The sequence below is a fragment of the Ptychodera flava genome, chromosome 1 (genome assembly GCF_041260155.1).
Source record: "Ptychodera flava strain L36383 chromosome 1, AS_Pfla_20210202, whole genome shotgun sequence".
Lineage (NCBI taxonomy): Eukaryota > Metazoa > Hemichordata > Enteropneusta > Ptychoderidae > Ptychodera > Ptychodera flava.
The window spans coordinates 48,215,307-48,230,711 of NC_091928.1; the positions used below are offsets into that span (position 1 = coordinate 48,215,307).

Consider the following 15,405-nt stretch of genomic DNA (forward strand, 5'->3'; position numbering starts at 1 on the left):
ACGAAGAAACAACTGTCAAAGTTACCCAGAATGATAACATGTATTATTGGGGTGGGGGTGCACGTGTTAGCATACAGAAGCCATTTTTAACTCACATGACAAAACAATGAAATAAACGGTAAACAAATGGCCCATTCACTTGAAACATGCATTTTAATGTGAATGCTGAAATACACTCATGCTATTTACACAATGCCAATACTTTGGTAGGCCCATGGGTCTATTTTTTACATCCGTGGTAGGCCGTAGGCAGTTTATGGTTGGGCTAAGTAAGAACACGGTCCCTCCTTTGTGGAGGGGCTAAGTAAGAACTAGGAGGTAGTTGCGAGATAGTCATTATAGGCCTAGGCCTCATACCTAGATCATGCAAGCGTTATCACAAGTGACATGTTTCTGGAGTCATACATGGCCTGTCATTGAGGCATCCTTCCAATGCAAACAGAGCTAGACTCAAACCCAACTGTGTTGACACGCACGTTCGAGCCTGGTTTGACCCGATTTTGTAATTGTTGTCAAACAACAGCGGATGACGTCATTTACTGTCCTAGTTGTAAATATTCATGATCGATATGTCACGCGCAGAGGTCACAAGACGGTACTACAGGTGACTGTCACCGGCGTAGTTGACAGGAGCAAGACGGAAAGTGGTTCTCCTCCCGATGTGTCAGACTTGCTGAATTCTTGTCAACGACTGCGATCGTACCTGTGTGAACGCTTGCCTTTTTGCGGTGGGCTGCGTCGGCTGAAATGTACTTTCGAAAGGGCTTCGCTTTGTACTCTGTGCTTTGTTTACATCTTTCGGTGGGATATTCCGCTCTGGCCCGGTGGCACCGTCAGCTCCCCCTACCCGTCGACGATACCAGGATAACTGATGACTTCGGTAAAGTGATCGGGTTACGGAACGAGGAAGCTCTACGACAACTCGTCTACGATACGACGGTGGGTCTCAGCTTGCAAAGCGTCGCCGGCAGTTCAGCCGCCATTTTATCCGGTTTGACGTCAGTGAATATCAGCGAGCGATGTGTGAACGACACTCGCCAATATTTTGATGATATTTTGGCACGTAAACTTTACGCCCTCAAAAGTAAGTCAAACGGCTATGAATAATTCTCGCACTCTTCTGATATTGCTGTCGCATATTAGACGAAGTTGTTGACGTTGCACGATCTTTACGTATTGACCTTGCCCATGATAATAAGCTTACCTGGCAATATTGACCTCCAACACTTGCAGCCCGCTCAATTATACCCTTCTCAGCATGGAGTCCTCGGACAGGCGGTACTGCCGCAAATATTGCCTGTAAGATCAGAGACAGTCTTCTTGGTAGAATGTGTTCTGTACATAAACACTCTCTCTTTGACGCAGTTAATACCATGCTCAGACTGACCTAAAGCCGCTGATCATATGTTCAGTATGGTGCATGGCTGATTTAAACAATAGGGCCTATAGTTCTTACTTATTTAATAAGGCATCAAACCGTCGGCAGAGACAATATTCAATATTGTCATAATCAGTATGGCATGTGATGAATAATTGTTGACGAGGTTTTCTCTAGAGTCTGTGGTCACTGCAACTCTATGAAAGAAACCGTAAATAGTAAGCTTAACCATGACGTGTCTTGCAAAGTATAGCATCTGAGCTCTTCTGAGTAAGTTATGTAGTTTTCTGCCCACGAAAATGACTGTTAGATTTTCATGTTTTGATTTGATCTTCTTGCCATGTCAGTCATGACAATTTAGAATGACCTCGTCACGTGTCGACACGATGCAAATGACAGGGGCTGGGTTACGTGTAGACATCAATCATCAGCTTTTTTGACGCCTGCCATCGGCTGACCGGTTTTAATAGTAATGTTACCGAAAAATAAATATCTAGCGAATTGTTGAGCTACTAAAGGTGGCCTCTGGTTTTATTCCGTCATGACAGTGTTCGATTCGACCGCCAAACCACCAGCAGGGATATTTGAAGGCAACTTTGAGTGGGTTGGTGCGCCTGAAGAGTGTCGTGGCGTAGATGACGGCCCGGGCTTTAAAGGCAAATATTGCCAGACCTACTTCCCTTTGAGCAAAACGGTAAGTTGTCGCCGTATGACAGTTACGATTTTGTATGGATAATTAATCCGCTGGCTTTTACATCACGCGCGCCATCTTGTGTTTGCCGCGTGCACGTGTGTTTGTGTGGTCGTATATATATATATATATATATATATATATATATATATATATATATATATATATATATATATATATATATGTATGTTTGTTTTTATATTTGAGTTTCGTAGGGCAGCTCATAACTCAAATTTTTAAGCTTATTTCTCTAGTCCTAATTGTATGTCATTTGAGTCGTTTTGCTAACACTTCGTATTCGGTAAATTAATCTACAGCTGCCTTATAGAGTAAGACCAGATGCACAATAAATGGTATGATTTTAACCTCACCTAAACATTTTGTTGTACTTGCAGTACATAGTAACATAGTGAAATAGTAACATTACTGACAAAAACAATTATCGGCCAATTGCACTGTCAACAATTGCTTCGAAAGTCATGGAATTTGTTATTTTGGGCAAGATTGATTGCTATCTTGATTCATCACACTACCAATTTGGTTTTAAGCCCTCTCATTCTACTGACATGTGTGTATTTGTTTTGAAAGAAATAATTAGCTATTATAGGAAACGAGGTAGCAACGTTATTATTACGTTTATGGATGCTTCTAAAGCATTCGATCGAGTTAATCACTGGACACTCTTTAAAAAGCTGATCTCTAGAAATGTACCAATTCTTTTCGTAAGGTTTCTCTTTGTCTGGTACAGAACTCAGAATATTTTCATTCGTTGGGCCAATTGCCTATCTGACAGTTTTACAGTAGTCAATGGTGTTAAGCAGGGAGGAGTTTTATCTCCGAAGCTTTTCAATGTCTATGTTGATCATCTGAGTACAAGACTAGTTAATTCAAAAGTGGGATGTAACATAGGTGGTGTTTTCATAAATCACTTAATGTACGCTGATGATATCTGCTTGATCAGCCCTTCTGTCAAGGGAACTCAAAAACTGGTTGACATATGTAGCCACTATGGCGACCTGCATGACATTACTTTTAACACGAAGAAAACACAATGCATGTGTGTCATTTCAAAACGCACTCAGATTGTATATACTCCATCTGTTTATCTTAATGGTATGAAAATTACATTGTAGCAAAGAAAAAGCATCTTGGGTATTTGGTGACGGACCAGTTTAGTGATAATGAAGACATTGAGCGTCAAAAGAGAGCATTATATGTATCTGCAAATATGCTTTTGAGAAAATTTTCATTATGTTCATTGATGTAAAGTGTAACCTTTTCAAAGCATATTGTTACCAATTATATGGTGGTAATCTGTGGGTTAATTATACTGCTGGTGTCTTGAAAAAAGTGAAAGTTGGTTACAATAATGCAGCTCGCATTTTTCTTGGCTAGAGAGACGCAGTAGTGCAAGCTCTATGTTTGTTTCTAATAGGATTGATAGTTTTGATGCTCTTTACGAAAGCAAATGTATAGTCTGATGAAAAGAATATCTTACAGTGAAAATACAATTGTAAGAATGGTCAATGATGTACTGTTTTACAGTTCTGACTTGCGTAACCTGTGGAGAAAGTCGATCTTTCATGGTTAGTGAATGAATTTATATATGGATAGTATATCCAACACCATTTTTTTTGTATCACAGTATCTGTATTTCCTTTGTGTAATTTATATGGACTGATGTTGTCCGAAATAAACAAATAATAATAAATAAATAAAGCGTGATTTCACCAAAAGAGGGTTGTACCTGTGAATCTCTCACAGCGAGGCTGACTAATTTAAAGAAATTCGCGACAAGTCTGTATATACATTGCAAGAAGCAGGCGTGTACTCCATTTATTAAGTATAGCCGGCCTTCAGAGAGATAATAGTAATATCCATATTGACATGTCTGAAAGACAAAGTGCAATCGTCTTTTCACAGTAGCTGTGCGTGTTGCTATTATTATAGATCAGTGCGGACTAGAATTCAATTCGCAAACAATGCCATTGGATGTTGTACAAAATGTATTGTGGTTGCCAGCCGAAAACTTTGTATTTCAACACTGGTAGTATAGACGAACACCAATGTGATTTAAATCCGATGTCGGGATTGGTGGGTCTTTCACACTGCCGTATTTTTCTGTGGTCCTAGGGGAAGGACCGCACAGAGGGAAAAAGACCGTAATATGACAGCTTAAAAGATCGACCCATCTGTAAATCGTATTTTAATCAGATTCGACGAATACAAGATAACATTTTTTTCGAGAACAAACACATTCTAAAACTATTGTCAAAAGATGGCTCTTTCTAATGACAGACTGTCAGCAATTCTATGTCCTGCAGAGTTCAGGGCTTCATTTGCAAACTGCGTGATGATTATTCAAAATTTGTCTTTTTCTTACGTTGAAAAATGTACTTCGAAACACAAATAGTTGCTGGCTTCCCGCCCAATCGTAACGACGGCTATCTTAAACACCGGCATGATTTTGCGTGATTGTCAATTATGTATTTAAATGTTGCCCAAATCGAAGACGCCACGATTCACGATAATCTTAAAACCCTTCAGATGAAAATTTCTCACAACACCATCAGATGAACTTTTCATTGTATCTGCAATACTTTCTGTTTGTCAATTACCATACTTTGTTCTCTTTCCAAAATCATGCAGAAATACCAGGTATTCTACTTGCCAACATAGCCAGTATCTGCGTGGTGTCCAAAGCTATTGTTGACAAAACACGATTGGAACTAATTTGGGATAATTGGATTTTCATATTTTTCAAATTCAAATTTCTCAAAAGTGTTAGGTGCCATAAAGCTGAATGTTGCAATATCGCAAATTACTCATAAAAACAAGTGTGTAACTTAAAAAAGAAAAGTAGATGAGATTACATTTGTAGATTAAATCGACATTACTTCACCATCCAATTATCCCAATCGTGTTACAATTAAATTCTAGTATGGACTAGAATTCTCTACGAAAAATTGTTTACTTGTTTTCCGATCAAAAAATGAGAATGCTGTATCAGGTTACAGCTATTGTCCCTTATGGAGTCAAAAACCTTATGTAAGACTTATCAATACAATCATCCCTGTTGGTAAACGGCAATGTTATGTGGCACGACATCAGTAAACATAAACACTGTCATGCGGAAATTGAAAAAGGTCATTGACCCCTAGGAAAGGTCACTAAAGGGCACTACAACTGAAATGAACTATAAATTATGTCATTGTCATGCAGGTGTCACCAATACTTGGCGGTTTGTTTTACGGTGTGTGTGCCCCTGACACTTGTCAGCCCTATGAGATTTTGGAAATCTTTAATAGAGGTGAGTTGCTGCGGCTGAATTTCACAACCTGCATGTGCTGATCGTGCAGACGACAAGCCACCTTAGGCTTGCACCTTTGTCTACTCACATTATATTGATAATAATCATACACATTATATTGATAATAATCATAATTACCTTCACGAGTAAAGACTAAGCTTTTGGTACCGTATTGTGGCGACGGAGGAATATGTTGGCCCTATTTTCTAGTGCGATGGAGAGTCTCGAGACAATGACATCATGATAATTTTATCTTGAGAGATTTAAGTTCTCCCAGTCATGTCATTTTTCTACCTTGAACTGCAATGAATAGTGCATCGCTTGAGGGCGGTTAACAAATACACTTGTGCTCTGGTCGATTTGCTATGATAATCACGAGAGAGATGGAGAAGAATTTTGTCCAAAATCAGAACTGCATTTGTTTTCGAAGAGCAAATAACAAGAAGTTGGCATCATTTTGCAGGTTTGGGACTGATTTCTATGCAGAGTCTTCAAGCCGTTTGGGTCGTTTGCACGGAGGAAGACCAGGAACTTACCACTGGCGCCATCGTCATGCTGTAAGTTGTATAATATATTCATTTGAAGTCTTATAGATTTAATGAAAATATTTACTTTTGGAGACATATAGTGCTCTTTTTCAGGAACAGGAATATTTCAAATCTAAGATGAGTTGTTACACGGTCATCCAAATTTGCATGTCGCCATAAAAACTGCCAGCCATCATGCTTACACATGGAACGACAGGAGCTCTGTACAGTAACGGCTGCGCACTATGTTTGCTTGACTTTCCAAGGGAAAAATAGGTGATCGAATTCTTTCGAACAATACTCTACACACAAACACAGTGTCGCGCCTTGACAATAGAAGTGTATACAGGGGGTTTGAGATATCTATCCATTAACCTGCGATGTGAAAATTGCGACACTACAAATTAGAAAACGACTTGGTCTATGGCAAACGTCGTGTGTGCGATATTTGCCCAATGGTCACTCTCGTCTAAGTTTGAGCAATGGTTGTCATCATGATAAATTTCTGGTCACGCTTTCAGCGCCATTGTTGGAGTTCTGCTATTTCTGATGATCGCGGGAACTGTCTACCAGCTTGTTATAGACTTCGCCAACCGAAGACGGGGAGAACACGTGATCCCAGTGACGTTGCAGGATGACGTCAGAGAGGACGACGAAATCAGGACGTTGATCAAATCAGATCCAAAGAATTTCATTTATGAGCCAGGTATGTCGGATTGTTTCCCACACCCTGAGTCGGCCCAGGGAACATGAATTTCTCAAAGGCTTGCTGCGAAAACACGACACTACGCCCTCCCAGCTTCATCATGATTTTGCTTCCGTTCATTTTTTACTGTCTATTTCAATTTAAACCAAAGTACATGCTATTGTATTTACAAAACCTTTTTAGAATGCGTAGAATTGGCTATTACTAATTTCATTTCATTTATTATTTTGTTTATCAATGTATAAACACTATGACTGCTGAGTTGGTCTCAAAATGTTTGATCAAGTTGTAATACACATATGAAAACCCCCAAAATATACTTTTTTGAAATGTTTAGTATTGAACTTGCCACTTCTAACGTTTAAACCTGTGATTCTAAAACATTGCAGAACGATTATTTCAACTTTGTTGACGTCCATGTATTTTGTTAATTCAAGCAAATTTGTAACGTCTCAACCCTGTAGTGATAGCATTTATTAAAACGATGGAAATAAGCTTACTTGTAGCCTATAGCTTCGCCTGACGTTCACCAACAAGGTCTCTAAATTCAATATGGCTGGAATGGTAGAGGCGAAACACGTACACGTTTCTTGATAATATTTCTCTGTCAGTCAAAGCCCAGCTAGTGTGGCATACAAGAATATACATATCCCCTCCTGCATGGTAAACGTTTGTGAGTTAGTTTATTATAGTGACATGAGGCCAAATCACACATTTTGTCCAACAACAACAAAAATATACTGAACGGTAATATAACCTCGCGACCCAAAAGGAATACAGTGCACAGTTAATAATATATGTAGCCCATGTTTCTTCAAACGGAACTGTTTGACTATATTTACCTCAATACATATACCGTCAGTGATAATTGCATCAATATAAATCGCCAATTTAGGATGACATGAAGGGTTTGCTTTACCATTAATTTTCGTTTTGATAAGGTATTGTTGGTCAGTGTCTTCTGGCGTTTTCTGTCCTGGAGAATGGTCGTAAGATACTGGACACAAGACACGCTGCGGGCACGCTGGCTGCTATACACGGTATACGAGTACTCAGTATGTGGTGGGTTATACTGGGACACAGCTACGCGTTTCCTCTCGCGATTTTAGGTAAGATGCTTAAGCTTATGGTCACCATTTTGAAAATTATCTTCACAACCAACTTAAAAAGTAGCACGAGACACCAGTAGTAGTAGCGTAACCTTTCTATGAATTCATGAGCACAGAAAATTTCTGTTGGCGTTCATGTTAACACTCAGGAACCACATTTGCCTCCTTCAAATGTGATAAACGTGTATTTTTAAAGAAATAAGATTTTCGTTCTCTAATGTGTTTGCGCACCCGATTGATTTCGGATTCTTTAATACCCCAATATGCAATGACTGCAGATGTTTATTCATCATTATGAAAAAGAATGGAACGCAATTAAACGGATGTACGATCGGTAAATTAAAAGTAATGTCATTTCTCTAAAATGTCAATTTTTTGATTCTCCTTTGTAAGTATTATCAAAATTGTGATAAAATGTAGGGGTCACCGCGCTCGTTTGTGAGATAAATGACCATGAATTTTGCCATTTGTGAGAAAAAATGCTGAGTCAGCATTTTTTCACCAATGCATTTCTATGGACCAAATAATTCAATGCTGTTTATCTCAAAATTTAGCGCGGTGACCATATAATTTTATTTGATCAGTATTATTTATTTCTCTAGACTGAGCTTTGTGCAAATTTTCATGAACATGACATTAGTAGAAATTGATTTTCCAGCAAATTTCAATGTAATCCTATGGGAAGTGACATATTCCACGTGCACGTACCGCTCGTACATCCTTAAACAAATGTAACTTGTATTGTTTCAGACAACTTGAGTTTTCTTGGTACGAACGTCGTGAAAAGATTCACCTTCCAGGCTATCAATAATGGGACGTTTTCTGTTGACACTTTTTTCTTCCTAAGGTAAGTCAAATTGGCTGTTGGAAGTTGAATTTTGCCCAGATAAAGTACCACATAGATCCCGTAAATAGCCCCTAAAAGCGTGTATTGTTACCAAATCACGTACCATTTTTTTCGCCTGTCAGAATATGTATGTATATTAATTAACATACATAATAGAAATTCGGAGACAACATTGTGCGATTTTTATCTATTCATTAGCTCATAGGGTTTTCTAATCGTTGGCCTCACATCACTTCCTTAATCTGACATTGCTGTCATCCCCAACTCTTGTTTCCACAGTGGATTGTTGGTCACGTATTTAACCTTGAAGGAGTTAAAGTCAGGCAGGAATGTGAATTGGTTTATATTTTACGCCCATCGGTTTTGGAGGTTAGTATCTTTTTCTGGTGTCAAGACAGGCTGGATGGGGAGAGAGAGAGAGAGAGAGAGAGAGAGAGAGAGAGAGAGAGAGAGAGAGAGAGAGAGAGAGAGAGAGAGAGAGAGAGAGAGAGAGAGAGAGAGAGAGAGAGAGAGAGAGAGAGAGAGAGAGAGAGAGAGAGAGAGAGAGAGAGAGAGAGAGAGAGAGAGAGAGAGAGAGAATTTCAGACATCTCTAAAATGAGTACGTTGTGTATCAGCTATATCTCAGAACAAATGTAACTTGATGAAACTGTCAACAGAAAACAATGTGTAAAATCACGGTCCGGACCGTGGTAAAATCGACCATGCCATCTGGAGCTAATGTTATAGCATTTTTTAAAAGCGAGATCCAGGGATTGAGGACTGCAGGTTTCGTTATTTTCTCATTTGCAGATTAACACCGATGTACATGTTTGTTATATTTGTGTCCACGTATTTGGTGCCATACTTCGGTAATGGCCCATACAAAACTTTGATACACGTGAACGAGGATCCATGCGTAAAATATTGGTGGACAAACCTCCTGTACATAAATAACCTTTATCCCTGGCCTGGCCCTCCACAGGTAAGTACAGTTTGTTCAGTTTTGCTTAAAAAGTAATTGAATGGCTATAATTTGACTGTATATAAGCTTATTGAACAACGACACCTATATGGGATCGATTTAAATTTACTGAACCATCTTCTGAGTATTTCTCTTCAATTAATATTCAATTTGAATAATGAAACTCAAAACTATAAATATAATTACAAACACGCACAAATATATATATATATATATATATATATATATATATATATATATATATATATATATATATATATATATATATATATATATATATATATATATATATATATATATATATATATATATACACAGACACACACACCATGAAAGTGAGAAGATATCAAGTGTGTTTGGTATACCTATTACTTGAGTTTCACCCATTTTCAGATAGGTATATTTGATATACCTATATGGCGCTGTATTCGTCTACGACTGACTGTTTTGCTTCTTTTGATGTTACAGTGTTACGGTGTTTCATGGTACCTTGCAAACGACATGCAGTTTCACCTCATAAGTCCGATAGTAATATTGCTGTTGTACAAGTGAGTTCATTTACAATTTTAGTTTATTAGAATTGTCGACTAATTCTTTCGACAAGCCCGTGCCTTCGATTTGTGTTGTGGTTTTGTGTAATATGCCGCTCGCATGTAGAGAGAAATAATTAATAAGGGTTATGTTTTATTATTATTAATTTTGCTGATCGGAAACAATATGTTGACGTTATTAATGGATGGGCCATCGCGAAGGGGGGATGGATGACCGCAAACCCCCCGCGTAATGCAATTCAACTTGAACTAGATGTAATCGAACGGACACAGCGATGACAGTCGACATGTTAACTTCGCTCTATAATGCAGAGCTTGTCAGACAGGTTGCCTGTCCCTCGCTATCTGTCAAATTTTCACCGCTTCTTTGGAACTCTTGATCTTAAAACTTTCGTATATGGCGTACCTGTCCCTATTGATGATCTGCCTGTGAAATTGTTAAACTCTCAGACCTTTCCGATCGAAACATAACCTCGTCTCATGCTGCTGGTCCTACATTTTCGAAATGTTATTTCTAGCTTCCTAAAGACTTATTGAAATAATCTGAATTGGCAATGTGAGTTTTTGTAGAATATTTCCTGTCGGATTATTTCTTTGAAAGTCTTTTCCGAAACCATTCTTTTTTAGCTTTGAAATTTAGCTGAATGCTTCCTTTTGATAACGTATTCAAGTAAATATCTCTGAATTGCTAATACCATCGTTGACAATTCACTTCTAAATAAAATCAAATGATTTTCGTCATCATTTTTTCTTTGAAAAGGCACAGTTGAACTGTATCGTCCGCTCGGCCACTTGTCTTCAGAAGTACGCCTGCCGCTTTTGGCTTTCTCATACTACAACCAACGAGACTGTAGTCTTGCATACTTGTATCCATTTTCGGTTGCGAAATAATAAAAATAACATTCAGTGTTAGGATAGTCTTGACAAGTGAGCAATGTCTGTAATTTAAATTCACGGCCAGACTAACATATCCGTCCGTTCTTTGGCAACCGCCAACCTTACAGGTTACCGATCGTTGGATACGGTGCTCTCTCGTTTCTCCTGTGTGGTTGCCTAGCAACAAGGGCGGCTTTAGGCGTACATTATGATTTGACGTCGAATTCATACGATCCGTAAGTACCTCGTTACTCGACACCCCTACCATGTCATCGTTCTCGTCTCTGTCCCAAGACTAGTTAGTTAAGCAAAAGAAAATTGAACACATCTATGTTCAAGCCAATCACGCTTTATCATACTATATTTTTCACAGTATGAATATTAATGAGTTATTTAATACCACACTTGAATAAGTTTACTGTTGCAGGCACTGTGTGCATTAAAACGGGAAGAAAATTCATTTTCAGACGTAGCACATTTTCTACAAAAAAATCATTCAAGAGTAAAATTTCCTTCGAGGGTGACAAAGAAAGGATGTATTTAATAGAAGGAGGGAAGATTTACAAAAGGCTTGAGTAATCGGTTAGATTCAATGTTTCTATATTGGTATGGCAAAGTAGAAGAATCAGTTGAACTTAACAATATGTTGAAGGATTCATAAACCGACTTGACCATTACTGATAAACTTGATCTATAGCTATAAGAACATTTCAACATGACACAAATTGTCTTCATCAGGTAAAAGTGTACGATGAATTCCAGCGAATGGCAAACATTGGCGAATTCAAAGTCAAGTTTAGCTTTACAGAAACAACCTAAGTGTTGTGGAAACATTAGGCTAAATAAAAAATATCTGTTTTCGGTAATCCAACCGACCCTCGACATTTTTTTTCGCAGTTTCAGAAAATGGAGTAAATTCTCTACATTTTACAGTATTTTACAGGTTTCGGCCAACAAAAAGGAAAAAATGAAAATATGTTCCTCCCACCCACCTACCCTAATTTTCGGAGCCAATGTACCTGAAACACTCATTTTTCTGTTTGGCTGTACAGATAAATTTTGTAACCGCCTCATCTATCTTCCTGGTATCATGAAAACAAAATACCGTTATCTTTGCTATTACCCTCGCTCGATTGTTTATATTACATGGCGTTTAATCTTCTTAATTATATCCATGCTTCAGGTGTAAAATTGCATGAATTCCAAACGATCATTTTACAATTTCTTTCCTCCAGCCCGCTCTCTAGTTTTGTGACATCGCCATATTATTACTTCAAACCATGGACTAGAATAGCAACATACATTGTCGGGATGTGTGTCGGCTGCTTATTGGTCAAGACCAACTGTCAAATAAAGATTAACAAAGTAAGGTCACCTGTTCATCTATTAATTTAATTTTTGTTTTAAAAACTTATTGCTCTTTAAATGTCGCGGGCTATAAAGATTCTTTCGTCTTGATCCCAATGTTCGTTATGACAGATTCGATGTAGTGAGTAGAGTTTGCAAATAAACTGAAAGCAATGAACTTGTCAAAATAAGGGGGAAAATCGAAAATTGTAGCCAAGTTTCTCTATTCTTCGTCCCTAACAGGTCATTAATTTCTTATGTTGGCTGGCTGCATGGGCTATCGCCCTGGCTGTGCTGTATGGACTGTATGGAACCTTACACGGGGTGGTATTATCACGCCCGGTCGATATCTTTTATATGGCCGTCTGTCGAACGGCCTGGGGCGTCGCTATTGGTTGGCTGACATTTGCATGTCTGACCGGTAATGGAGGTAGGTTTAATACCTGGCCATGGAATAATGTCAGTGAGTTAACTGTGTCTCAAGAAAGCTATTTTCGTATTAATTGTCAGCAGTAATTTCGTACTCAATCGCGGGAAAATGGGTACAGGTCAGTTAACGCGTATGCTTAGATCAGCGAATCCTTTATTTTGCATGACCGTTTGCCGAAGAACGGTTGTGGTATTTCACACGATGTAAGTAAAACGGCATTTCCTGGCAATTGGTTCATTCTTAGTAAGTAACTTAGGCTAAAATAGTAAATAGTCGTTGAAATTTGATCCTTTAAAAAGTTATACCATGGAATATCTTACATAAAACACGATTGGAATTCATGTGGGGTATTTGGATCTCCATTTTTTTTCAAATTTCTCAAAAGTGGTAGATGCCCTATAGCTGAATGTTGCAATATTACAACTAACTCATAAAAACAAGTGTATAACTTAAAAAGAAAAGCAGATTAGCTTACATTTGCAGATTAAACAGACATTACTTCCCCATCCAATTATCCCAAATTAGTTCCAATCGTGTTATATTAATTATTCTGTCTCAAGGTCCAATAAACTCTATCCTTGCCTGGAAGGCGTGGATACCGATCAGTCGTCTGACGTACGCAGCCTATTTGGTTCATCCAATGGTTATATTTATCTATCTGCAATACAGAGATAGACTTATACACGCCACCGATTTAGAGGAGGTAAGTGTACAAACTATCATACATGACAGCCATCACTTGCTGTGCAGTAGTGCTTGTGAAATTGACGTCATAAGAGTAACTGAGAGAGAGAGAGAGAGAGAGAGAGAGAGAGAGAGAGAGAGAGAGAGAGAGAGAGAGAGAGAGAGCTCATTCAAATATGCGTCAACATTTCTTTGACAATTTCAGACGTGATCGTCACTGAATTTGTGAGTCTAAATTAAACTCAACAAACTTAATATACATATCTATATACCATTGACTTGAGGAGAAAAAGAACGGTAAAAATCTGTTTCAAGTATTTTAATAACTGGAACCAAAATGTAGCCGCACATAGGCTATTTAAGGATCCAGTCAGTGAAGAAACAATATAGCCCCAAGCGTTCGTATGGCCAAACAAGAGTGACCACAGGACTATGTATGAACTTAACACTCCATGCTAGTCGGAATGTGGTGGCACCTGTCAATTGCAACTTACACTGTGTTTGTTTCCCCTCTACCTCGGAGCAGATATACATCTTCATATCAAGTCTGGTTATCACCTACTGTGCATCCTTCGTCGTGTCACTGATGACTGAAGCTCCAATGATGAAACTGGAGAGAATATTGCTGAAAAAAGACAACAGATAATGAAGACTTTTATCTTTTGATTTTATGTCACAAGTTGCCGCAGATAGCATTTCCAAATCCCAACGAGAATACGTTCTGTCGCAGCAGCCTTTCCAGTAAACTTAAATAGCTGTGATTGTACCGACGCGATTAGTTTTGATACACGTACATTATATATATTATTATATATATATATATATATATATATATATATATATATATATATATATATATATATATATATATATATATATATACATACTTGATGTGATCTCATATTTATTGTAATATTGCTCTGCATCCCTGCATCGAGCACTTTACCCCTCTGAGAAGATACAAACAAGTTTGGTTATATATATATATATATATATATATATATATATATATATATATATATATATATATATATATATATCATTGAGTAATAACATGAGTACAGTACATTAGCATGTAGATTAGGGGGGAGAGAGAGAGGGGAGAGAGAGAGAGGAGAGAGAGGAGAGAGAGAGGAGGAGAGAGAGAGAGAGAGAGAGAGAGAGAGAGAGAGAGAGAGAGAGAGAGATAATACCGACAGAAATTCAAGTTTACAGTCGTAGGGTGGTATTGTAACGATTGTCATGGGGTGGGAGATGGGTGCTCAGCCTGTACAGAATTTTCATCTCTATGTACTGCACTGATGTCAACAGTTTTTCCTTGTTAGCCACTTGTTGTACATTTATATCGAAAAAAAGTGGTATTTTTATGGAAGTCGTACATTTTATATGAATTCAAGTATTTATAGCAAAATATTTACACTGTTGGTTTTTAATAACGTTAAAGGCATATGAGCTGCAACTTTTGGCATTATTTTCGTGATTTTATATTTAGATCAATAATTAGTTTCATAGAAATGTTCTTCGTTAGAGAAGTTTACTCAAGTATAATGAGAGGGCCTGAATGGGGAGGTTTCAGTAAAGACAAATAATAAACGGGCTCCGCAACCAATTATGGCCGCCTCCATGCAACTTTACAGGGTAAATTGTGCATTTACACATTTGAATCTTTACAAATATATTATGATGCAACCCATTGAAAAGACGGGAATTCTCAGCGTTTCTACCATAACATGGCAAGATTTTGAAAATGGAAAATTTGAAATTTGAAAATTTAAAATGAACAAATATCTGTTCAGTTTCTTGCCTATTCTGCCACAAGCAAATGTTGTTGAGGCATAGTTAATGACTACATAGTTCAATTTGAAGATTGCTATGAATATCGGAGGAAATGGGAGGTATCTTAAGGTTGGACAAATTTCGCAGAGTTGCAGCTCATGGGCCTTTAAGGTGATTGGATATGTTGAAGTCTTCTTTTTTCTCCTTTCG

At 37.9% G+C, this 15,405-nt stretch overlaps 1 protein-coding gene across 1 annotated transcript; it reads left to right on the forward strand.

Annotated features, from left to right (window-relative positions):
• Positions 1-548: 548 nt before the first annotated feature.
• On the forward strand, positions 549-14,229 carry LOC139139902 (nose resistant to fluoxetine protein 6-like). Its single transcript, XM_070708868.1, has 15 exons — positions 549-1,084; positions 1,927-2,072; positions 5,292-5,379; positions 5,843-5,936; positions 6,428-6,612; positions 7,554-7,721; positions 8,472-8,568; positions 8,848-8,937; positions 9,360-9,531; positions 10,000-10,079; positions 11,087-11,194; positions 12,194-12,323; positions 12,549-12,735; positions 13,296-13,438; positions 13,946-14,229. Exons 1-15 carry the CDS (start codon positions 748-750, stop codon positions 14,063-14,065), a joined length of 2,145 nt encoding a protein of 714 aa, XP_070564969.1. The 5' UTR covers positions 549-747; the 3' UTR covers positions 14,066-14,229.
• Positions 14,230-15,405: the final 1,176 nt, after the last annotated feature.